General features: G+C 37.7%; 1 protein-coding gene across 2 annotated transcripts in view; it reads right to left on the reverse strand.

Moving 5' to 3' along the window:
- The window catches only part of vwa8 (von Willebrand factor A domain containing 8), a 141442-nt gene that overhangs the window by 70409 nt on the left and 44032 nt on the right, over window positions 1-27001 (reverse strand). For both annotated transcript variants that reach the window (XR_016090948.1, XM_088913524.1), the window contains exons 21-34: window positions 25964-26040; window positions 19694-19769; window positions 17493-17628; window positions 17120-17239; window positions 16496-16701; window positions 12978-13129; window positions 10395-10503; window positions 10097-10235; window positions 9272-9453; window positions 5866-5985; window positions 4044-4111; window positions 3816-3941; window positions 2707-2816; window positions 76-230 (exon numbers count right to left, since the gene is read on the reverse strand). Coding sequence is in view for 1 of the 2 variants with exons in the window: in XM_088913524.1 (XP_088769650.1) it covers window positions 76-230; window positions 2707-2816; window positions 3816-3941; window positions 4044-4111; window positions 5866-5985; window positions 9272-9453; window positions 10097-10235; window positions 10395-10503; window positions 12978-13129; window positions 16496-16701; window positions 17120-17239; window positions 17493-17628; window positions 19694-19769; window positions 25964-26040 (1776 nt within the window). In the remaining variant the exon portion in view is untranslated. The remainder of the gene's footprint in view (window positions 1-75; window positions 231-2706; window positions 2817-3815; window positions 3942-4043; window positions 4112-5865; window positions 5986-9271; window positions 9454-10096; window positions 10236-10394; window positions 10504-12977; window positions 13130-16495; window positions 16702-17119; window positions 17240-17492; window positions 17629-19693; window positions 19770-25963; window positions 26041-27001) is intronic.

Consider the following 27001-nt stretch of genomic DNA (forward strand, 5'->3'; position numbering starts at 1 on the left):
GCAAAATGAGGCTTAAGAGAAGCTCTGGGCAGTCCTGTGCACACAGCCTTGCCTATTGTTTTCCCTGTCACTCACCATGAGGTCTGGGAAGCCTACGACTACAGTGGCGAAGGTGTTCATGTCAGAGAGTATCCTATTCGGAGACACAATCTTCTGTCCCAGGGCTGCACTCAGGTTCTCTGGTGACAACTGATCCTTTGACACTTCCTGTGGTGCTGACATCTCAACACCTGCATGAAAGCACATGCAGTGCATGTCTTGAATTAATGAGATGACCATACAGTACATTGGGATTTTCGTCATGATAAGGTCGATCAAGTGCTAAGTGTACAGTCTCAGGAAGGAAGACATGGTAAGATGTTCCATGCTTGTACATAGCAATGCTGGTTTTGGACCACCAGCTGAGGTGAAAACACACAAATCTCAGGAGTTTGCATTATTTTAAACATGTGAAGAGCAAGTTCTGTGAGGATTGCATTTGTTATATGGATATTCAGCTGCTAGACCTTGTAGATTTTTATCTTTTATAAACAGCATTCCTTGTGACTGTAAACAGTACATAAGATCAACAAAGTCACTTTTCTCTTTTAGGCAGACAAAATAAACGTAGATAAATTTTGCGCTAATGAAGCATGGAGATGACTGAAGGCTGGAATAGCCTCTTTATCTTACATCTTATTTTTTTAGTTTACTTCCCAAAAAAGGGGCACAGGGAATGTGAACTGCACTACAAAAATATTCTATCCCTCTTTTAACAGATCTGCCGTAATTCAAAGAAATCTGTGTTAAGATTACACGCATGTAATGCATTTTTAAGATACAAGACTTTGTGTGCAATTTTGTTAACAAATAAGACAAAAATTACTGCTTTGGATTCAGATCAAAGAAGAGCAACAACAAAGATTCTATGCCTTAAAGGGCCATTCTTTACAGACAGGTTAATGGAGGTGTCTCTCCTTACTCAACCCTTTTTTTAGTTCTATTTATTCATTATGTAATGGTAAAAGTATGGACTTTGTTTAAAGCCACCTTCTGTGAGTGAAAATTAGACACACCTGGTTCAAATTGATAAATTGGGTAATTAATTTTCACACATGGAAGAGAGCATACTGTATATGTATACTGTATGATTGGCTCTATGGATAATTGGCCATGCCTCTAGAGCAGTAATCTGGTGTATATTAGCAGCAATAGGAGAGGGCTGGGAGTCTGTGTCTAAGATCACAGAGGAGTGGAAGAAAGTAAGAAATCAGAAATAAAGTTAGAGAGTATAGATAGCACCGGTGAACTCTTTTGTCTCCTGTAGGTAAGCTTGCAGTCTCTGTGGCAGAGAGAGTTTAAATAGAAGCCTGGAGGGGTTCTGTCCTCAAGAAGTTGTTTTAAAGTAATGCACTGACTCTGAGCTACATTCAACAGCAACAAAAAGATCCAAGAATACACATGAAAATTAAGAAAATGAACATTTAAGACTGAAAAACCTGAGGCACATTGGTAATTCTTTAGATAACTGTGTATAAACAAGGGGTTAACTGATATTCTATTAATTGTCAATTTAATAACAAATTTAAGTTCTGTAGAATTACATTTTCTACTGTTAATAAAGTATTTGTACAGTTCATACCACCCCAGACCTAACCCTTACCCTATACCTAAAACTAACCATAAGCTTTCACTACCAGGTGCTCCAACTTCCTCCCACATTCCAATGACATACTGGTAGGTTATTTGGCTACTGGGAAAATGGGTCCTAGGTGTGAGTTGGTGTGTGTCTGTGTTTGTGGACCCATCCAGGGGTGACTCTGCCTTGTGCCTGTTGCTTGCTGAGACTCTGTACTGGAAAAAACGGTTAGAAAGCAGATGGTGATGATGATTAAAGGAGTACCTGATAAACCTTCATTTGTACAGCTCAATCTGAAGCATGATTGGCACTTCTTACACAACAAAGTTTAAGTGGAAACTGTGATCCATTAGGAACCAGCCGAATGACATCTTGGGATATGTAAAATAGGAGTAATCCAAATGAGAGAGATGACAGGCTGATGGCCTACTTTCATTTCTTGTTTTCAACTCAGAGTAACGCTAGAATGTTCTTACAGGTATAATAATATCCATACAGTTGCTTTTCTTAAGCAAGCAAGGTTTCTTTGAAGGAAACACAGTCGTTATGCACTAGGATGATGACCTGAGGAATACTGGAAAAGAAGGACCTTATGTTACACGTGTAGCTCTTCTCTACCCTTTCCTGATATAAAACATTAGCACCATGCACATATATACTTGTAACCAGCTCAATCATGTTTAAATTTTTGTATACAGTACATCAATAATTTCAATGTTCTGACTTTGCCTAAAAGTACAGTCACCTTATACTGACAGGAAATAACAAAATGAATAAGAACGATAAAACATAGATCTTGGTCAGCCACTCTCAGATGTCCTCTGTTCTTACTCGCACCACTCACAATTTCCTTTTATCTTAGAGCCTCTGTTTTATGGGTATAAACCAAAACCGTGTATCACGACACTTTGTTTACACCCAGCCATGACATAAATAATACAATATTAGTAAAATACTGGAGCAGCAAAATTTTACACGGCTTGGGGTTCAAGGCGATGATGTCCCGTCTATAACATACTCAGTGCAAGAAGCCCTGCTGCACTTAGTTACAGTAATACAGTAATTTGACGCTCTGATGATTCCATTACCTGCTGTCACTCCAAAGCCAGTGCTGACTGCATCCTCAGTAATGGCGTGAAGCTGGCATATGCCAGAGTCCTCTGCTCCCATCTGTACAGGCTTGGTTAGCAAGAACTTTCTACAAAGAAATGCATAATCAGTTACTGGACCTATACCAGTCCAACTTAAGTTTATAAAATTCTGAGTGTAAGTTATTAACATAAGCATGACGTCATCTTTACCGTGATAATAATTAAATTCTTCAGAATTCATAAAGATTTACTTTCAAGAACATACTGAGTCATGCTTTCCTGAATATTGAAAAAAATAGCATTTTTGTGGTGTACAGTTTTTTATATGTTATTTACATGAACTTAGTGCCAGACCTCCTGTTTTGAAAATAAAGTGAAGATGATGAAACAAGAAGCAAAGAAATTCTAAAACAAAAAGGTTAACAGTGACAGAAATGACAGAAAACAACCAGGTCTTATATGTGCTAGCATTTTAAAGCACGTTTTCTTTTGGAGATTTTAACTTTCTCATAAATCAGGTGACTCTTTTTCTTTATACAATTACAGAGAATAAGTTTTAAATTGGTTTTGGTAACAATTCACCCAGATATATTGCAGAGGAATAACTAAAAATACAGAAGAGGATATTTGTACCCTCCTTGGAAAATATGCATCTTATGAATAAAAAAAAATGTTAGGTGAATTAATAAAAATGTTAGGTTAACAAAATCTGCTTGGTACCATGGAGAATCTTTGTTTCCTCCAGCTTTCACTACCCAGTGAATACATGTTTTTATTAAATAATGCATGGATTTTAAAATTGATTCACATGTTGCAACATTCCTAGAACACTAGAGTACAAAATACTAGGATCAATGAATATTGTTTATTAGGTTTTATCAAGAAAGGATCATTAACTTCTTAAATTCTGGTTAATAGTTTTATTGATTTTTGCTGTGTATTTCCACATAACAGCTCAATCTAAATAGTTTAGGACCTTCAGACTCATGCCTGCAGCATCAATGTTTAATTGCTGATATTGAAAGCCATTACAGCTACATGGGAACACACAGACTGGAAATATCCTTCAGGATCAGTATTCTCACTTTATAGGACTGGAAACATACTTGTTGGTCTTGCTCTCCACAAGGAGCCAGCGATCCTCGGCCACAAGGAAAACAGACCTCAGATTGATTGGCAGAGAGATGGTGTGAGATGTTCCTTCTAACACATCCAGCACATCCAGCTGGCTTCTGAAAACAAGACATATTCTTCCTTAATGAGACTCCGTTTATGGTACCGCAGTTTTCACTACAAGAAACACATACAGTAAGGCAACAGCCGCTATGCCTTACCCCTCTTCTCTGTAGAACAGCAGCCAGTTGTTGTGGGAAAACTCTCTGCACATTTTAAAAGAACCCTTCTGGAAGAAAAAAAAACAAAGATCACAGCTTGATACAGATCCGGGTTCGAGAACAGTTCACGAAAATTAAATTTTTCTTCTGAAGTAAGAAGAATGAGTTAAAAAATCATAATAAAGACAACAGTAAGACAACAGGTGCGGTACTGATCCTAATGTTGATAGAGGACAGTCCCTTGTGAGCTACAGTATAAGAAAGACATGCCTCTCTCATCCTAGCGTTAATCCCGCATCAGCAGGGTCTGCTTGTCAGCACACCCGTCTCCATTTGGAGGTTTGAACCAAATCTTTGAGCTGACGTTGCCATTAAATGCAACCGAGAATACTCCAACTGGCGCGTTGCTCCGCCGGGAGTGGGGGAGTAGAACAAAGTAATGTAGCCAATTCATAGATGGGGATTATTAGGAGGCCATGATTGGTAAGGGCCAATGGGAAATTTGGCCAGGACGCCGGGGTTACACCCCTACTCTTTTCGAGAAACGCCCTGGGATTTTTAATGACCACAGACAATCTATTTTACGTCTCATCCGAAAGACGGTGCTTGTTTACAGTATAGTGTCCCCGTCACTATACTGGGGCATTAGGACCCACATGGACCGCAGGGTGAGCGCCCCCTGCTGGCCTCACTAACACCTCTTCCAGCAGCAACCTTAGTTTTTCCCAGGAGGTCTCCCATCCAGGTACTGACCAGGCTCACACCTGCTTAGCTTCAGTGGGCTGCCAATTGTAAGTTGCAGGGTGACATGGCTGCTGGCTATAAGAAAGACATGCCTATGTACTAATATTCACACATGATGGCACAGACACAATAGGAGAAGATTTAATAATGATAAATGAACCAATATTCGATTGAAAGCTCTAAGCTGTGACATCTGAGTGATTAAAAATGCTATCATGTTGTGAAGTACTGAAGCAGGTTCACTATCTGCAATCACGAGAGCTAGCTCAGGTTCTTGTGATATCTGTCCACATAACACATTCTTCAGTGTGTTAAAAAATACAGAAGCATTGGTTTAGGCTCATTAGAGAAAAATACAGTTACTAAATCTTTTTACTATGTAAATGCATTTAAAAAACAGAAAAATATAAAAAAAAATATTGTTGTACATCATAACAAGCATAATACGATTACAATTTATGTTAAGACAATAAAAGACAACACAGCCAAGAGGAGTGGAAAATAAAAATGGAAGAGCCACAAGCTTGGAGCTCGTATTAGCAGGGGAGTTAACTGGTGTAACAAAACCAGCTCTGCATATGTATTGCTTGCTTCAATGAGTACTAGTAAGCAAATTGTTTATTTAATGAGCGATGAATGTACTTTTTTTCTGAATTATTCAAATTTTGAGATTTTGAGTTTTTAAGATGGCACCTTTTCTGGTTTAAAGCAATAAAAAAACAACCATTTTAGTTCAGGTATGGATAGCAATTTAGTTTTTTTAATTAATTTTATTAGGCCTATCTTGTGATTTTAGTCAATGCTTAGACTGGGTCATCAGTGTGCAAATGTGCTTGCAGTTTTCTATTTAAAAGCATTGTTTTCATTAAACAGCCAGCTGAGTCGGCCACAATCACACTTATAAATGTGGTGGTTTACCGAAAAAGGAAGGATATAAACATGGGAGCACTTATCAGCTACAAAATTGTAACTGAGGCTTGCTTTTATTTAGTATTCGTAATTACAGCTGTCTTGTATGATGCATGATTGATGTGCTGCCCAGTGTAGGTGTCTCTTCTCAGGAAAGAAACCGGTTCACCTGGACATCTTTGCTGCTCCACCAAGAGGACGACTTCCTGGCTGGTTCCTCCCCTTCCTCAGAGAGAATGAGCCGCCGCACAGCTCCACTGACAAGGTCCAAATGCAGCACAGTGTTACTCTGTGGAAAAAGAGTTTTTTGCATGGAACTTGAGATCTTCATTTTGGCACTGAAGCAAGCTGAACTGGCATAGACTACCTATTTTGATGACTCATGACTGTACTGCCACAGCTCAAACTGTATCATCAAGTTTGCCAACGACATGACGGTGGTGGGCCTCACTTTATACTCGTATATTGCTAGAATGACCAATAAATGTGAACTTGAACTTGATTTTTGCTTGAAAATGGTTTACCTATTTTATGGCAATATTTCAGATTATGGGGTTACGAGGTTAGAAATAATTGTCTCTACAGAAAGCAGAGAAACAGACCTGGAAAATACTGAAGTTACTATGACAACTAATAGACGACAAATTGCTTTGCTTGCATTTATGTAAAGATCTACATTCTGACAGCAAAAATAAGAAAATACAATAATATTTCAGCCGCCAGGTCCACTAATGTTCTCAATCAATGTAGAAAGCCTAGCCCTGGCACGAATGAGTAAGGATTTAATTGAAGTGCTGTTCTGTGCCACTAGTGGCCCATACCTTGTACTTTGCTAAATGACAGCGATTGGAATTCGATGAAACACAATAACTCAAGAAGATGCATCTCAGCTGGTCTTGACTTGGTGCTAACATTCATCCATTTTATAACCGCTTCATCCAATTCAGGGTGGCAGGGGAGCCAGAGGCTACCTTGGCAAGCAATGGGCCCAAGGCAGAGTACACCCCGTACAGGACACCAGTCCATCGTAGGACACACTCAATTAACCTGCAAACATGTCTTTGGACTGTGGGAGGAAACCCAGGTGAACACGGGCAGAACATACAAACACCATGCACATAGCACCCAGGAACTGAACCCAGGACCCCAGCGCTGTGAGGCAGCAATGCTAACCACTGCATGACCATGCCACCCACTGGAATTTACACAAGGCACTAATTCAGTAACTGTGACACAGTGAGATCCACACTATTTTAGCCTGTAAAAATACTAGTGTTAGTGTTTGGAAGACCCTCAATACTGCCAACTAAGTGTAATCAGAGCAGAAGTGTAACACAACGTAGTGTTATCAGCATGGTTTTAATAGTTCTGAGCAACTGAAGATTTCCTGTACTTACAGTACCTACCAAAGTGGTAAAAATAAGTAAAATTCACGCGTTCTTAAACAATCTTCCAGCTGTGTTTTGTAGTGTCAGGCAATTCATGCCAAAAGATTTTAGAGAGCTGACAAATAGCAGATTATGGCCAAGCTGGGCTTGAATGAACAACTGTTCCCAAAAAAGAAAACTTCTAGCTGAGCCATCAGCCAGTTTTACTCCAGAAACCAGAGGAACACTTCAGCTCCAGTGGGAATGACGTTGGTCTGGGTAAATAATTACTATCTGGAAAAGGCTATAGCTAAAAAAAATCGAAAACAAGGACCATTGTTATTCTTACCCTAAACCTACATCTGTAATCTTAAACTTAGGAACATGAAATTTGGGGAACAGAGGTCAGTGTTTTGGTTAAAGAAATAGCAAAGCCTCCCTTAAGCTAACCTTCATTCATGACGTGTCTAATCTTTAAATTTACTTTTAACAAGAAATGTGAACAAATCCACTGAGCCTCACCCCTGTTTGATGTTAATGGCTTCCTTATGCCCTAAATGACATATGGCGTACACTGTCTGTGTTATTTATAGTAGGTTTGCGTCACTGCTGTACAAATCCTGGGTAGTTCTGGCAATCCATCTGGGATGTGAACCTCTGTGTTCAGAGGTTCTAGTGTGTTTTGTACTTGACTGGGAGAAGAGTGACCCTTGGATGACCTAGTTATGATGTCTGGAATTCCATGCTTTGGACAGACGTAATAAGTAATCTTACTTATTTTCCTTTTTTAAACTGGTATTTTTAGAAGTTTCCTCTTCCTAAGGACTGTGGTCTTATCTAATTTGCAACAGCTGGTGCTGCAAAAGCTCTTTCAATTATTTTTTTCCCCTTTGCACTGCTATTTTTTGGAGCCTTATTAGGTAAACTAACGCTAAGTACTATAAAACAGATAATGAGGGATAAACAACATCTTCTTCCAATATATTTTCTTCTAGGAAAAACTTACATGAGTATAAGAAAAGGGAAAGGAAATAAAAAACAGAATATTTATGAAACGTTCTTGCAAAACCATTCTTTCAAATTTCCTGTTTTCTTCCAAGTACACATTCCTCAAGGCTCATCACTGGGAAACAACTCTGTGCTGGCAGGATATCGCTTAATGGGTTTAAAACACTGCTTGTTGCAGGACTAACACCTACTCCTTGCTTCATAAAGTGTGTTTTATTGCTGCAGAATGCAAAAGGCCGTGGTACTCCATCTCAGGTTGGAAACAAGCCATTTAACAGTAGTGATGAAGTGGTTAAATATGGTATTGTGTTTATAAGTGTTTGGAATAATGAGTCATATTAACATACACTTACAATTAACTGCAGTACATACTGTCTGTCTTAAAAATAAAACGATCCAACTTTATGTGCAGTCACTCTCATAAGTGTTTGTATGTGTGTGTGTGTGGGGGGGGGGTGTTTAAAAAGTGCCCATACAGATATTCTGCTGCTTTGTTTTGTGAAATGTTGTCAGCACTGGCAGACATTGTGAACCCAGGAGTGTGACCTTTCACTTTGGAATATGAATGGGAAGTCCAGTTTTTTTAGTGCATCAGTCCTTGAATAGTCTAGTGTGCAATGGAAATTCATCTTCCTATAGGAGAAGAACACATCACAACACCTGTATACAGTAGAAGCTTCTTGGATAAATAATAACAATAGTGATTATCAACAAGCATTTTTAAGAGCACAGGCCACCTTGGTCAGATAGCTTCAACACAAAGCTCAATTACCTCAATTATTATTATTATTAATAAATTGGTTTCACTGGACAACTTTTGTTTTTGTCACAATGAGAATCACCTTCCCCAGTTCTCAGTTTAACATGTTGTGTCATTTCTCGTATATCACACTGCCAAGTGGTTGAGAGGCTTTATGGCTATTAGGTGTAAAGAGAAGCTGCTGTCAAGAAGCACTAAAAAACAGCACTGAAAAAAAAACAGGCTTTGAAGGAATTCCAAACAAAGATATGAAGAACACAACCTGGACAGATGTAAACGAGTATTTAGTGGTTTTTAAATGAGGCTTGCACACCATAAATACAGTGGTCATGAGAAGCACACACGTCTTTAATCCTCACTGTAGATTCTCCATGAATGGTTGGTAGACAGGAATTATGGGCAATAAAAAAAATCACATCATTGTCTTACAGTTTCCATACCTGCTCCTCGTGCAAGACTACTTGACCCTGCAGTGGGCCACCAAGGGCAGCAATGGTTATGAAGGGCTGCCAGACACCACTCCTGGGGAAGACATCATAGAGGTCTATGTTGTTTATAGTGTCACCATGCTTCTTCATAGAGTACAGGGAGACGGGGTTGCAGGTAGCAACGTAGATGGTATCTGGAGGGCAAGCAGAGAAAGGTACGTTTTGGTGCAATAATACAAAATGTTTTTTTTTTTATTTACCATTGCAAAAATGGGACTCTTGATTTTTAAAGATTAATAATCTGTTCCATAAGCCTAATGCAAGCACACGGTCTTTTCAAATGTAGCATTTCATGAGTGAAAAGCAGAAACGGGGTGGTTGAGAGGGAGTGGCCAGGCTTTCTGAACTGTTTTGAGGCAACAGGAACAGGCAACTGGAAAATGGATAAGTGAAGGAGTCTTGGGGAAGCCGTCATCTACCCATGAAGAAAGAGAAGACTATGTTGATGATTACATACAGACAAGACAGACAGCCAACTATAGTGAATCCTGTCCCATAACCCTAAAATCCTAACAATAACAGTTCTCTGTAATTGTGCCATTTTACACTATGGAGTAATACACTCCCTAGGCAACTGCACGGAAATACCTATTTCTGTTGTCCAACACTCAAGTTCTGAGATTGGACAATTAAGGAGCAGAATGATAACAAAACTAAATTATAAATAAAACTGTGGTGAGGCAAGCTGATGTGCTGGAGGTCTAATCTACAGCTCTGGGTAATTAGCAATGATACTGATGATATTGGTAGGCGATGATATAGGCCTTGCTGTCCTACCTCCTGCCGTGACGACATCACAGACGATGTTGACGTCGTTCATGGGGATCTGCCAGTGGCTCTGCTCTTCTGTGAAACTCAGGGCTCTCGCCTCCTGCCTTTCTAAAGGATAGCCCTGAACCCATAGGAACACAGGGCCCTATGGAAGACGGAAAGGACAACTTCTGCTTTTCCGAAACAAAAAGACATCTCGATGAACTGACACTGGGGAGGTACATATTAAAATATATTTCACAGAAAATATTAAAATAGGTATGTGCAGTGTTTTTATTTAAAAAAAAACAAGTTGGAATACTACCTTTACTTCTATTTGGTGAGACTCAGTAGGGCACAACAGCTTGCGACGGGCATTTCCAAAAGAGTTTGTGGTCCAGTATCCTGCAAGCCTGCACTCTGGTAAAGGTAACCTGTGAAACAGCCCACAGATGTTCTGTTAGTACAAGCTCTGTCTAAAATCAGAACAAAAGCCACTAAATACTCATCAAGTTTTGATGATGCTGTACAGGGACAAGCTCAAGAGAGCAGAGCAGTGCTGTGTCATTGTGCCATCTTACATTATGGAGCAATACAATTCCTCGCCAATTGCGCAAAAAAAAAACATAATTATGTTGTATAACACTCAAGTTACGAGATTGGACAATTAGGGAGCAGCATGATTACAGAATGAAAATACCTTAAAATAGTACAGTTGGGGAAATTTGCCAATAAAATACAAATAAATAAAGCAATTGAATAAGAAATATTTTGTCTTCCCCAAAACAGCTCTGATTTGGCTTTTTCCTCCAGGTTTAAAGGAAAGTAGAGTGTTCCAGAGTTTTGTGTTTTCATAGGTGGAGACCATGGGTGTTACAAAGGAACAAAATAATAATTCCACACAGACTTTTCACTTCATCATGGCTGATGGTGTGTTTCAAGTCTCGCAAAAAGGCAAAAATGAGCATATAAAAAATTGGAACGGTGTCTGCTGAAAATTGTTATTGATTGAACTGGCCAAATCAATGTTGTGGAGTCACTAACACAATAACTGTTAAGCATAAACCAAAATTATTTCCCCTATCTTCCCAGTTTGACAAAGAATCTATGGAGTTTTTTTTATCAGTTTCTTTTTGAGAATAAACTATCTAAAAAATAATTCATTTAAATTGCAAATGTTTAAACAAATTTCAGATGAACACAACACGAAAGGGCACAATATGGAAAGAGAAAAGAAGGCTATGAAAAACAGATTTAATTTTACTTGAGATAATACTTAAGACTGGCATACTTTTAAACTTATTTCCTGAAGACAAAACAGTTTATTTCATTTCACAATACTCAAGAGGAAGGTTTCAACATTCCTTCCTCATTTGCCTTAGAACTTCAACCAAAACCCCACAGGATATTCTCAGACCAGCTCTTTAAAAGCAACAGTTTATGTGCTAAAGGCACAGTAATTGCCTCTATTGTAGAAAATAAAAACAATGCAATTAAAAACACGTAGGACGTTATCTTAGCATCTTTTAAATTTTAGCATCTAATATACAGCAACAACGCAGTCTTAACATTCACTTTTATTCTTACCACGGAAGGAAAATACTTATTTCTTCCTTGTTTAGTGCTCAAATTAAAATATCCTTGAGCATCAATTACAACTCAGGTTCTACAAGCTTTTTTGGTTTCAAGAAAAACGCAAGACTGAAGAAACAAATATTTTCCTTTATTAAAAAATGTACAATGAAATGCAATCATATTGACTCGTGATTTATGAGTTAAACAGGTCTACATCTCTTTGCAAATCAAAAAGAAGAAAAGATTACTTCATTTCAAAGCAGGTTAGGTGTGTAGACCACAGTTATTTTTTAATTTCTCCATATTTTAAATCCAACACCTGTTTCAGTGCTGTAAGAGCATTTGCATGCATATTTACTTCTGTCACATTGTAGTGCTCAATTAAACAAAATACTGCATTGTTATTATATATCAGCATTACATGTAAAAGTCCTTTTTGGGCTTTCTATCTACATTAGTTAAATTAGTTTCCATTTGCACTGAACTAAAATAATCATGTACAGTACTATATAAAACATATAGGAAATGTGAATTAGAATAATATAACACTTAACAATACAGTAAATAATCAAATAACGCACTAATAACTCATAGAAAACTTTTAAAGGAGGTCATTTTAAAAAAACAACAAAAGTTCATAAGAAGTTTGTTGCAGAACTGTGCCAGAAATTATACTGATGGGCTGCTCTGTGTTGCTGTCAGGGATCATTTGCAATGATTTCTTAAGCTGTCACTTTTAGTCAATAACTAGTCACAGCCAGATAACACACTAATTCATTTATAAGGAGGGACAGCACATAAGCTGTTATGCCTTGGGGAAACATTTTAAATGATAAATCCTCTCGGCTACAGAATTATGCACAGTTTCAACTTTCCTGTGATCCCATTAAGATGATAGTTTTGTTCTTAAAATAACAAATATGGTGACAAAGTTAATTTTACATCATATCAGTACACCGGAGATAATATTATTTACTGTCACAATTATGAAGAACCAAAAGTCCTTTGTGGGAATACATCCCATTCAAGTTACACCACGATGATATTAGCAGCTGGACTGTGTACTCAACATATATTAGCAACGGCACAGACCCACATCTCTAGTATAAAGGTCTACAGAAACTGAGAACAAGTGGTATGCCTTTACAACAAGGGTGGTGGGAATGTGGAACAGGTTCCCCCTTCATGTTATTGAAGTCCATAATCTGGCTTCTATCAGGAAATGGATGAGAAATAGCTACTTATTTCCAAATGGGCTAGATGGGTGAATTAGTCTCCTTTTATTTGTAACCTTGCTCTCACTCTTCTATTCTTAACTGCCCTATGTCCTTACTCCTTGGCCAGATGCACACTGGTGGGCTTCGCTCCAATGGGGATGCCATGTTTATGCAGTGTTGTGATGAGAATCTCACACGTCTCTTTGTTGTAAGAATCAAAGTCAAAGACGTTCCGCACCACATTTGCAAGTCCTTCATCTGGGAATTTCTGCAAAGAGAATGAAATTAAACCGTGGCCACAGAAATAGTTGTAAGTAACAGTTCATGTCATAAAAACAATTGAACACAATATAACAAGAGATATTACAAGAGGTCTGACAAACTACTGGGAAAAATTAACACAGCTGGAAACCAAACTCATTAAACCAATGCATTATATAACTAACAGAACATTACATACCGTGTCAAAATTTATACCTTAGATTTTCTGTAGCCCGTCTGCCTTTGAAAAAATGTATTGTTATGCAATATTTTTCTTTATATGGTAATATAACATAATCAAAAATAGATTTAAAAAAATATTTTGGATTTTTTTTAGCATTTCAGACCTTTAAAAATGTTTTGATCTTTACTATCCTCAATGCATTTAGTATGTTATGATGATTTATTTTACATATTAACATTTGACTTTTAAAAATCCATTTATCAGATTCTGTGCAGTAAAAACTATGATGATCTACTTTACCACACTTGGATTAGGTGCATGACCTACTTACTGCTGCTGTTAGCCACACACAAACCAACAGGTGTGTATATAGTATATCCTAACATAGTGGAAGGGCATCACTTACAGAAGAACACCAAATAGGAATAGTTGTTATGACTACGTGATACATGGCCCAGACAAGGACCCCTAATATTGTGGGGTCTCTACAGATGATGGGGGCTCTTAAAATGATCTATGTCTTCATCACATTTACACTGGATAACATCCAGGTAGTGATAGTTTACTGTAAACAGATGTTGCCATCTCTTTTTTCACAAAACCTTAGAGTGTTCCTGTTAGGCTTCAACCCTTATTAATCCTGACCTATGAAAACCCGTAACAGACTTTGCGACTTGAATAATCACGGGCCAACTGTACTCATAATCTCTTTCGAAAACACCAGGTGCACATTACACAGATGCACATGAAACACTAAACAAAGGAAGCAGACAAATATAACGTCCACTTTACTTTTTACAGAACAACTGTAAACAGATTTTGAGGTTGTTGTCTCTTCATGTTGCAACATGTACTGTCCCGTCATGTTTAAGTGATGCCTCTGGTATTTAATCCAAATATGTGACACTGCTTTTGTACTATATGTCTATGCATACACTGTATTTACAAAATGTCCAAATATGGAAGTGTATAACATGTGGCTGCATTTTGGGTTCAATAATCTAGATTGCAAGAAATGCCTACAACAATAATCTACCCAAAAAAGAATGTTGAATGCCACTTCTACAAAATAATTTTCAATTGTTGCACTTTATACCCTATAAACCATGGGCTGCATCATTCTCAAGAGTTCATCTGGGACTTGTAAATTCCAACAAACGTCTGAGCAAAACTGCAATCTCTGTGCCTTTGCCTACATACAACAGCTTCTGTTTCCTTCTCTGCTTTCTTGTCAGTTAACTCAAGCGCCTCTTAATGAAAACTGCCAGAGCACCATTATGTTAAGAATGATTTCCACTGCTCTAGAAAAAAGAAAATACACAAATCAATGTCCCATCATTGACTTCTGAAACCCAATTAGTCTAGGACCTGCCATTCTCCATTAGCTTATGTACTCTCCGTGTGTATCGATTTGTTCCTGTGGTTATGACTCGTCTTGCAATGTCTGTTTTATGTTCAAACACACGGCTCAAAGACATTAAAGCCTAATCAATAACTCTACTTGATTTTAACAGTCGCCGTCTAGCTGCCTTTCATGTATGTCCAGAGAGACATCAAGGTGTTCATTATAGTGAAGAGTGTTACGTAACTTATTAAATTTAAGCAAAAACAAATACCACATTGTATTAAAGATACGTTAAATAATCTACCAAAAAAAGTGCCTCCATAGTCCCTCTCATTCCTTTTAATCACACACAATTACCTGTCATTATTAACTGCAGAGTAACCTACACGTTCAACAACTAATGTCTGTTCTTCTCGCTATCCATATCGGCAGAATAAGAAAAAACTTATGCAGCCTTGTTCACCATTACATTCAAAACAACTGTCGTTTTATCAGGAGACTCGAGTATCATTTCAAGCAAAGGGGCAATTCTAATGAGTTCCCATATGGATACATCAGCAACCTACTTTTTATGACTCTGATACAAAATTATCTGACAGGAAACTCAAACACATGAAGTGATAAGTGAGAGTTTCTGGTTTGTTCTTTTACTCTTACTTATCTGTGAAGTAATCTTCAAAAAAGTAAAATTAGGACATTGAGCACAGGCCAAGATGAAATGTTGAAGTGTACTGTTTCTAGGTTGTTGAACAGACCTTCATGGGATCTTGAACTGCATATGTCACACTTGTCCAAGACAGTTTTTTAAGGAACATCTAGCTTAAGAAGCTGGTAAGTGAAACTGACTTGCTTTTACTGTATATATAAAGCTCTATAATGAGTCATATGTGTTAAGTTCAAAGCATTTGCGCTTCTGCTTGCCTAATGCAAAATAAAAATGACAGGGCAATGCAAGTCAAAATAATACACGTATATGAATGTTTTAAACAAAATTACAGTACATCACAGTATGTACACTTATATAAATGGATACATAGAAGTATATGCAGATTTTTTTAAAATAAAACTGAATTGCAAAAAATGTTCTGACTCAAAGACAAAAGTATTTATGAAATTATAGTATACAGTATGAATTACCTCTAGAAATTATAAGGTATTGAAACAAACCTTAATATTCCACTTTATGATTACCTAAACCATGGCAAACCATGAGTATACTTCCAAGCCAAGATGGTTCTAGAGACCAGATTCATTACTTTTACAAATAAATATCGTTTGATGCAAATTTAAAAAATCCTATTACAGAGGTACACAAAAAAGTAAGAATTATAAGCAAATGGAACTTGGAAAAAAATATCTGGTATTACTAAACATGTTCGTTTATTGAGACATACAACCAAAAAGAACACAAAATACATAAACTACTTCAAATTGTACCTGAACAAGCTCAATTCATTCTTTCACGAGACTCAATGGTCTGAAGAGATAAAAATTCAATTTATTCAAGACAGTGAATTAAGGGAATGTTAACAGTCAGATGAACCCAAAAGAACTAATTTGAAATGTTTATCATATCTTGCAAAGAACAACCCTAGGTCTCCTAAGTGCAAGCATGCTTAATTTTTAGGTACTATATACCTGTGTTTAAATCAAACCTCAACTTAAATAACTAAATTATACTTAGCAGGTGTAGGTTCACTGGATGCAACCTCACACTATACCCAACAACGGTCTGAAGCACATAATCAAGCGAACAACAAAATGACTGAGGGGGAAAAGGAAGAAAGGATGACGCAAACTCTGTGTCTGGATCAAGCTGAGAAGTGATGAGGCCCGTCTCATACCTGCAGGTGTTTGACGATATTCACCACTTCTCTGGTGGAGTAGGGGTAAGTGATAGTTCCCTGGTCAGCCATAGCCCGCAGCTCTCCAAATGCTGCAACAAGTTTCTGAAGGACAGGACCTGGGACATCTGGCCCGTACTGCTTCAGCATGGCAAGCTCTGACTGCGGTTTGGGATTGTCCACTGCATGGCAGCTGAATATGTCCCCTAGGGTAAGAGATCGGTGACACGTGTCACAGAAGTATAAAACGTAAAACTAAAATAACAAACTGACGCAGCCGCCCGCTTAAAATTCGGACTGCAAAGGAAAAAGCAAAAGTTAATTCCTCCTTGAAAAGTAGAAAGAATAAACAGAAACGTTCCAGTTGTTGACCCTTCCTCAGGTTTAGGCCTCACCTCTTCACTCACGCTTGAAGAAGGCTCAACAGCCGAAATATTGTGTTTCTTCTTGCTACTTTTTAGTGTGGAATTAAAAAAAAACACCACAGTTTTGTAATATAATTAATATTAGTTATTATATTGATAATTTATATTAAAATTGGATTTTCAGTTTCCCCCGGTGCCAAATGAATACAAGTTCTTTAACAGTACAAGGCCTTTGAAGTCACTAGGAGATGCCTTTTACCTAGAGCCCCAAAGAAGTCGTTCCCCAGGAAAGGAAAGCCAGGCCTGTTCGCCAGCACCAGCATCCTGAAATCAGGGTGCATCACAATGATGTTGGACCTCCCTTCTGCTGCAGAGTGATCTGAAACAACCAGCAAGTTTTTGTATGAATAAATTCGCTTTAGATACAAGAATCTACAATGTGTGAAGACACCGGTGAGCGCATGCCAAGATTTTTATTTACACGCTAGACAAAGACAAACACGATTCATGACCGGGACTTTCAGATATTCCTGGAAAGTCATTTGTGTCGGTTTCCATGGTGATGACATTTTTACATTTTCAGCTTTCCTGTATCGAATCCTCATATTAAGGAAGCAACCACAGCTTCATACCTGAAACAATTCTTCTTCCATCAGCCAGAATCATCTCTCCACTCTCCACCAGAGTCTTTAAAATACAGGTAACATTGGTGGGGGCCTTGTCAGCTTCATCTATAACCAAGATGTGTCCCATCTTCACTGCTTTCACCTGAGACAACACCGCAGATAAATGGTTAGAGACTGCACAATGACAGGGGCATCTTCCAAACACTGATAAAATATTGCACAGGTCCTATTATTTTTTATTCAAAAGGCACAACTACAGGAAGGGCAGTACAGACCCTGTCTGCAGCTCACATTGTAAAAGATACTTAAATTAAACCTGCAATATTAAATTTACCTGAGAGATTCTCTGTTTGTGAAAATCAGGTGTGTCCCATACTCTAGTATTCTACACTGAGCACACTACGTGAAGACTCCTGATATTTTGTCCTCCTAAAATGGAGACATGCACTACAAATTTGAATTTGAGAGAAAGCTAATGCAGTTTTCAACAAGTATTAAAACAGCCATACAGACAATTCATTTAACTGCACAGAAATACAGTCTTAAACATTTTATAAAAATCAAAGGCTTAAGTGAGCTCCTTCATGTAAAAAAAAAACTAACTTTGAAAAATAAAAGTGTGTTATGGTGGGGATTATCAGTCACTCCACTTATCTAAAAGTCAAGAAAATACTTCATGCACTGATTTTGTTTCACTGTTAGTAGGTCTTCACTAATCAGAGATTAGAGAATTTAAGCAACAGGTTATCTGTAAACCTTCACAATGTCTGTGCTGATGTTGAAAGGATTTACAGTTTTTTCCTCCTCCCCATGTCTGATTTTGTAAATAAAATTGACCAAATTTCACTCCATGACTATTAGGAATTGGCTGCATTGGTGATAAAAGAAAAGTAATCCCCCCCTCATGTACAAACATTCTTTGTTAAGCACAGTTTTCACAATGAAAAATCTGAAATACTGGCTTCATTTTTATTGTCTTTTATTCCTTAATAAGGTAAAGACCTGTGGATATTAAAGAGATATTAGTAAGAAGATCTAAATTTAAAAATATAAGACATGAATTTGAAAATAATGATCATATTTATTCTTGCAGATATCCCACCTTGCTGTTAAGAGCATTAATATTAGAACTGACAACCTACAGGCTTCAAAGCCAACCCTATTAATACCTAAGGAGCTTCAGCTGGATACTAATTAATGAGTCACACTGGGAGCTGATACAGACTTTAGAGTTTTCACTTTCTTTACAGCAGAAGTTCTTTAAAAAAGCACCTTAGTTTCCAAACAGCAATGGCAATTATAAACTTTGGCAATCACACCACAGTCATTAGTGAAAAATCACCAAATTTTAGTTTCCTTACCACAATTTATGAATTTTAGCGGCATGAGTAGGAATGGTATAGTTATTCAGGGAGATTCAGATCACTTATGAATTTTTAATGTCTTGTTTCTGACTGCCATGGGCACGGATTTGACATCTCATCTCTATCCATTTGGGCTCTCTCCACAGGGGGCAAGACCATCTGCTCCCAGATATGTGGATCAAACTCGACATGCCATCTACTTTCTTTCTGTACTTTAATTTGCCTTGACACCGATCTTACGAAGATTAAGTAAAGAGACCCGAAGAAATCCATAAATTACACCAATATCCCCTGAAGATGATTTTTCCTTCTAAACTCCGGCTTACTTTTTTCTAATTACTGGCAACTATGAGCAAAACTGTCCACACAACAATAAATAAGCTTTTGCACCTCAATCCATTATGTTATTAGTTAGATATTTGGAAATCTTGAATATTGCTTTACAGTGTTAGTGGATCCTCCTACTTTGGTGTTATCTGTGAGCTGAGTAGTTTATTAATTCTACTTATGTACAGTATATACACACAGTATATAAGTGCTGTAGGAAATGGAGCACATCCTATTGATTATCTGTATAACAAATGTGGGACGTTCCTTGCAATTTCTGAATGTGACAGCACATTTAACTGCCTGCTGAAATGACTGGGCATCCTAACAGTTGTTCTCACATTACCTCAGTAAAGCAATTACCTTGAATAATAACAGAACAGACACCCCCTGTAAAAAATGAATCTTTACAGTGGCTGGTCTAAAACTTCAGAGCTAAAACCCGCACTAACAGATAGCCACTGTTGACAACTGTCTCTTTCACTAAATGAATAATACATACAGACTAGCACTGACCAGAGGTGAGTCTTCATAAACGATTATGCCATCCTGAACAGAGGGCTGCAAGGTGAGACTCTGTACAGTAGTATCCCTGTGAGGCAACAAAAAAAAATATCACAGTTTATTATTTATTTTCCCCAACATTAACTTAAAAATCACTTGAAAATAATCTAAGGCATCAATTATTGTGCATGGGTCCAAATAAAAAAAGACATTGTCATAACATTGTATGACCTGTTTGGTGAAGCAAAGCATAGTGGGTATGTCTCAAGAGTCATTATTGGTTGGTCGTGGGTCCCTGCTGCAGACACAGCTGTTGTACTTTGAGTGACATACTTTACACTGATTGCTCCAGTCCACCCTATTATATTGTGGAAGCTACATAGCAGTAGAACAATTTAAATAACACAACTAATTTATTTTTTGTATCCTGTTTTCTTTTCCAAGACGCCACATTGCATTAGCACTGCATTCTGAATTTAAGGGATCTCTGCTTCAGAAATCTAGCTATTTCCTTCATTTTCTGAACAGAACACAAGTATATTTTGGTCTTCAGAGAAAACCAAATCTTAGAAATGGGAAGAAAGGAGAATGTGGCACCATGCTGAAGCTGTCTGGAGATTAGGTATTTTGAGAGGTGTCCAAACACAGTAGAGTTCCTCTTCTGCTGCCTGGCCCTTACTCTCTGACCAGTCCTTCCAGCAGGGAAGTGAATTGTTTATTATATTATTACATTGCTTGTTTATATTATTATATCATTACAGTGCTGACAATACAAAGCTATCTGGTCCTTCCACAGGTCACATTAAAAACACTTTTTGAGGTTCACATTTTTCAGGTTTCTGCTGATACAAAATCTGAAGTTGCCATTTTGTTTTTCTTTTTGTTTTTAAATCAATCCCTTTTAGGTTCCTAAACCATTCTTTATTTCTGTTTCTTACTAACAAGACCTGTGTTTGAATTTTAGGAAAAAAAACCCAAACACCATTCTACATTAAAACATATCCAAAACACATACAGAATTGAGAAACTGAAAAAAAACCCAGCAGGGCCCTGGCTGAAAAACCCATAGAAATGAGCACCAAAGACTGGACATAAGTAAACCAAAACTGAGTGTAGCCAGCGTTAACTTGTAAAAAAAGGAAAAGAAAATATTATTTTTTCCCCTTTGGTGTGACCTAGTTCCAGCAAAAGCCTGGTTAACTAGTGTGAATTTATTCATACTGAGCTGAAGAAGCTCCAACTCTGCAGCTGATGCACAAGCTCTTGGTCCACTACTGAAACAGGAACTGGCAACTATAATTCCTCAAATGTTTTTGCTATATTTGCTCTATGGTTATGTTGTTAATTGTTTCATGTTGCTCGTTGCTTGTTCTCCAAAGATGCAATACATGGAAATAAAACACCCAAAAGTTAAGCTGGTCATAAAAAAACATATTATAAAGGGTAAAATGAGAAAAAACCCCCATCAAAGTTAAAACATAAGATCAATAGGAGCAATGTGAAGGAACAGGATGTTTTCAATTCATACACTCAATGCCTGTCAGACTTATACACATTCCCTGAATCAGTTCCTTTGTTCTTGATAGAAATCAAGCCTATTTAATTTTAATGGACACAGTCTTTCCCACTGAGGCTCTGTAATCTTCAAACTTTGAAGCACTTCTCAGAAGAATTAAAAATAGGAAGATCCCTTAGGTGATTAGCCCTCATACTGGGTCAGCTGGATAATATTTATCAAGGGCATCTTACATTGACACTTAAACTAGTTATAAAAATGGCAGAATATTGAACTCTGGATTTAACCAATTAAACAATTGAGAAAGATACGATCTATCAGTGTATTTTGTTCTATTCATTTATAGATATTGGTATGGAACATTACCCTAGCCTGTGATTCTGTTCCAGATCTACATTATCATTAGTGATGATTAAATTAATATAATGATAATGATAATAATTTATTAAACATTGTTTCAAATGCAAAATACAATACAAAACCATATAGACAATACAGGTGACACAAAGCAATAAGAAACAGAAAAAATAGTGCAATAGTCTAATTTGTGATTAAATACATGCATACATTATTTTCTTAGCATCATAAGCCCCAAAAAAGACTAACTGGGCAGCGTTGTATTGAGAGGCATTAAAAACGCAGCAAAAGCCACTGGTCTCAACAGTCATGTCATGCATTTTTAATGCTTCTCAGTATATGTAAATGAAAGAACGGCACCTTGGTGGGATTTTTTACAAGGGCTTCAAAACATAGCACCGAGTCAAAAATAACTCCAAGAATTCTCACTTTAAGAGCAGCACAAATGCTAGTGCCATCATTAGGCACACTCCAATCGACAGCCACTTGTAGCTGTGGCTAAGAGCCACTTAGCAAGACCACAGTCCTGTCACAATTGAACCTCAGAAAATTACACTGTACCCAAAGCTTCATATCCAACCGCCACTTAATAAACAGCCAAGCATAAAGCTGGGGCATAGTGATCACATAAACTACTCTCTAGTGTATTTCTGTAAAACCTAGCCTTGGTGGGGGGAATTAAAAAATACATTAGCACCTAAATGACTGTACAGTAGATATAAAGATGAAACGTGAGGATTTTGGCATTGGCATTTTGAACTACTTTTCTTTTACATAAATTGTGACTTAGAGGTGTTAGTGGGGCCAGCAGGGGGCGCTCACCCTGCGGTCCATGTGGGTCCTAATGCCCCAGTATAGTGACGGGGACACTATACTGTAAACAGGCGCCGTCCTTCGGATGAGACGTAAAACCGAGGTCCTGACTCTCTGTGGTCATTAAAAATCCCAGGGCGTTTCTCGAAAAGAGTAGGGGTGTAACCCCGGCGTCCTGGCCAAATTTCCCATTGGCCCTTACCAATCATGGCCTCCTAATAATCCCCCTCTATGAATTGGCTACATTACTCTATCCTATCCTACTGCTATCCTCCCCACTGATAGCCGATGTGTGGTGAGCGTTCTGGCGCACTATGGCTGCCGTCGCATCATCCAGGTGGGGCTGCACATTGGTGGTGGAGGGGAGTCCCCATTACCTGTAAAGCGCTTTGAGTGGAGTGTCCAGAAAAGCGCTATATAAGTGTAAGCAATTATTAATTATTGTCCACAGTGTGACACAGCCCTCACCTGAGGTGTACACGCCCATCCTGCCACAAGACTACTAGATTTAAGTGCAACATAACTAAGTTATCTTTTATTCCAATAGCTGCTGTATTAATCTGCTTGATTTGCACAAGTGATTGCTATATTTTATTCTCATCATGCATGTTTCACTCACTGAAAACCCAGCTCTTCTATTTATTTTGGACCATGGGGAGGGTGGCCTGGTGGTGCAATGATGAGCGTTGCTGCCACGCAGCGCTGGGGCCCTGGTTTGGATTTCTGGGGTGCTGTCTATGAGGAGTTTGTTTGTTCCCCCCTGGTTCGTGAGGATTTCCTCCAAGTGCTCCAGATTTTCCCCACAGTCCAACAACGTACTGACAGGTTAACGGGCTTCAGAATAACACTGGTGACTGTGTGCATGTGTGTCTGTGCGTGCCCTGCAATGGACTGGCGTCCTGTCCAGGGTGTATCCTGCCTTGAGCCTGTTACCTGCTGGGATAGGCTCTGGCTCCCTCATACCCTGTATGATAAAGAGCTTAGAAAATAGATGGATGGATAATTTAAAGCTCCTGACATGTTTTTAAATCTTATACATTTTATGAACACTTTTGTTAATGGATTTCTGTTGTGTTAAATGTATTATGCATTGTGTACATGTTATTTTTGCTTGCGAAGCAAATTTCCCATCTGGGACAATATGAAGACGCAAGTATTGAGAGGCGAACAGCGGTTTGGGCTCTGGATTTGTATGCGAAAGGCTGTATAAACTGTTAAAACTGCCTTGACAACTTTCTTACATATCCATCTGTTGTATTCTTTAGCAGCAAGATGTGGCACATGGAACAAATTATCCTCCATTCGAAAAAGTGCCTTTACTATTAAATATACATTACTAGTTAGACATAAATGGTAAGCTCAAGAAAATGAAAAATAACACCAGTAAGTACCATTTGCTTGACAAACATTTACTGTTCACTGTTTGTGAACTAGACTTTACAATGTAAATGCAAAAGGTCATTAAGCTCATGCTTCTTAGTTATGCCAGAGTACTGAAAAATAAACCCTCAGTTTCAGGAACGCAGTTCCAGAGGTGGGTTAGTCTACAGGTTCCACAGTTTCATTGCTCACCCAAACTTTGGATAATGTCAGCTAACTTTCACAAACCTCAATGCAAAAATCATTTGGCCTTCAAACTGTGTCAAAGCTCACCAAAGATACTTTTTGAAAAGTGGCCAGCTAGCTCAGGTTACAGAGAAATTTACCATATGCATTCAAGGCTCATCTGTGACAGGATGACCCCTTAACAACACTGAACAAAACTTCGGCCGACAAATGCTGCCTGTGTCATTTTTGTTATTGCAGCAGCATACAATTAGTTTATGGAAAAATTGTTAGTCCAATCATAGCACCATCTAAACCTCCTTCTTATATTCTGTGGGTGTAAAGACAGAAAACATGCACTTTAATCCCGGTTCTCAACAGCAGTCCCAGAACACCTATGTTTTTTTTGTGTTGGATTTCTAAATCTTAATACCCTTCCTTTGATAAACCAATTCTTGTTCAGTTTGAAGGACTGGGGTCCTGATTATGCTCTAAAGTACAGCTTAAAAGTACTGTAAGCTGAGTGTTTGAAGGAAATTTACACTTTAACAAATGAATTAACAAAGTTAAACTTTTCATCACAAATTAATTATATTTCCCAAAAAGGTACAGCTCTGTGTTCAATGGATGAGCTCATTTTCTTTTTCAAAACAGCTGTTAGAGGGAAAGATAAATTTAATTTACTAAGGAAGAGAAAAGCAGGGGTTTCCAAATACAAACAGTATCCCAGCACCTCAGAAAACATGTGAGCTTAGAAGATAATGAGTAACTCATAGAATAAATATTAATTTTCAAAATAGAAGAAAACTAAAATATAGTAAAGTAAAATATTAAATCGATCGATTCTAATGAAAGTTCCTATAAACATAACCTTTATTGCGGCCTATCTTTGTAAACTGGATTTATCTTCCATTTGAACACCTCGTTAATTGCATTCCTTTAAGACAAGGCCAATCAAGAAGGCTTGTGCACTATTCCAAACTTAGAAGCACGCTGAAAATGACTGAATTTTGAGTTGGGCATTGTTTTTCAACAGCACAGAGCTTTCCATCCACTGCCTTCAAAAGAAAGAAATTTGGCCCTGATGAGGTTTGATTACTCTCTGAAAATGGTCTGAGAGTTACAGTATATCGTCAAAGAAAGACACCTATTTCTACAGCCAGCTGGTTTGGACAAGAGGTCGCGATTAAACATTCTGTAAAGGGCAACCATAATGCCCACAGCTATATCCTTCACGGTAGCATAAAATATAGTGTATATGCAACTGCCTTTAAAAGTTTTTTTTTTTAGTTTTTCTATTTTCCTTCTATATTTAGCAGTCCAATTTATTCTGAATCCATAGCCATTAATTTATATCAAATGAGAAGAGAAAATTATTTTTAGAACTTTGATGCCTATTGGTCCCCTTGACAGGTGCCCTAATTTATCACGAGGAAAAATAATTTAGTTTACCCTTGGAAAAAGGAGAAAGGCTTTGAATAAGAAAAAAATACACTGCAGCTGCAAGTTGTGGATTCTATTTATAACCGTCTTATACATGCGGTGCTTTGAAATAAGAGCATTTTTTCGCAATGCCTCATATAAATCTGTGCTGTCTGGTAAGTGAGCCACACAGTTTCCATGATAGTTCATGTTTTTTTTTCCATTCACTAGCATACAGCTTAAAAAATAACAAAAGAATGTGGTGTGTAAAATATGACAGAAGATGACACTGGCACCATAATACAGAAGCTTAAATGTTTAAACAAATTAAGGTCCAATTTGTCAGAAACACCTTACAAATTCTAACAGAAAATTCCAAATGAAAAGACATTCCTTATCAGAAAGCAACTGTTTAAATGACCTACCAAAGTGACATTTATACCGTAGTTTTTAAGACATGACCATATTCTTCTGGACTTACCTACATCCATGTAGTTCAGTCAGAAGTTACCTAATGCTGTTAGCATGGTATTTCTTACTTGAAACAATGCAAGAAGAAAGATACACAAAACAAAGAGGCCTCGACAATTTTTACATAACCGCTTATGTAAAATAACTTGTTGACTTACCTGTGAAGCTGCAGGTACTCACGTGGCCTGTTCATGAGTTGTAGAAATCTGTCCACAATCTTGTTTTTCCCTACACCCTGCAAATAAAAATATAATCAATATCAATTAGGTTCAGGGGGCAAGCAATCAAAGTGCTTTAGTTTAGAAGACACCTCCAGAGTTAAGCTGGAGATGTAGACTCTGACTAGAGAGGGGTGTCTGATCGTATTTTATTACTGGGTTTAGCAATCAGTTTCCTTACTTATCTATTTTGCCAAAACAAAATGTGACGTGCACTCTGCTCTCATACATCTGACAAAAGTATTTTAATTTAACTTCTCTCATTCGTAATTGAACTTTAACTTCAATACAAAGGAAGGAGGGAAGGAGGCAATGATGTACAACGTTTCAGACTGTATCAAATTTGCTGTTCTTCTAGCAAAGAACAAAACGTGCCTTCTATAAGTCAACAAAGATCAAAAGCCTTTAAAGGGCCAGAGCCTTTGGATCATCAGCAGTCACGATGATGACCCATTTAGCCTCTATTATTTTCATCCTCTTCCATGTCTGCAGACCTTTTTAGGTCTCAAAGCTTACTTGAAATCAACATTTTTTTCTGAAAGACAGCATCCCGCTACTTACGAGCAGCACTGTTAGAAGAATAATGCTGAATTATTAAGTAGGTCCACAAAAGAAAGCTAAACATTTTCCCATTTCAATATTTGATGCAGTTACGAAAGCTTTATGAAAACATTTTATATTTAGCTAAACTTAAAGCTTGAATGGCCTATTAATTGTTATTGTTTCTGAAACCAGTTTTCTCTCAGAAAGGAGTTCTGAAATGGCAGCAAGTCTACCTAAAATAAAGCAACTACCTTGAGAGATAATTAGGTATCCTTGTGATTTTACTTCCACGTGTTTGTTTTCATTTCCAAATGGGTTCTTTTGTTTCATCAATCTACTGAGCTGAAACATTTTCAGGAGCCCAGTTAAGTGATCCGACAGCTATTGCACAGTTCCAGAGCCCCCGTTTCCAGCCCCCTGAGGGTCCGAGGGCCC

The sequence above is a fragment of the Atractosteus spatula genome, chromosome 4 (genome assembly GCF_055471065.1).
Source record: "Atractosteus spatula isolate fAtrSpa1 chromosome 4, fAtrSpa1.hap1, whole genome shotgun sequence".
Lineage (NCBI taxonomy): Eukaryota > Metazoa > Chordata > Actinopteri > Semionotiformes > Lepisosteidae > Atractosteus > Atractosteus spatula.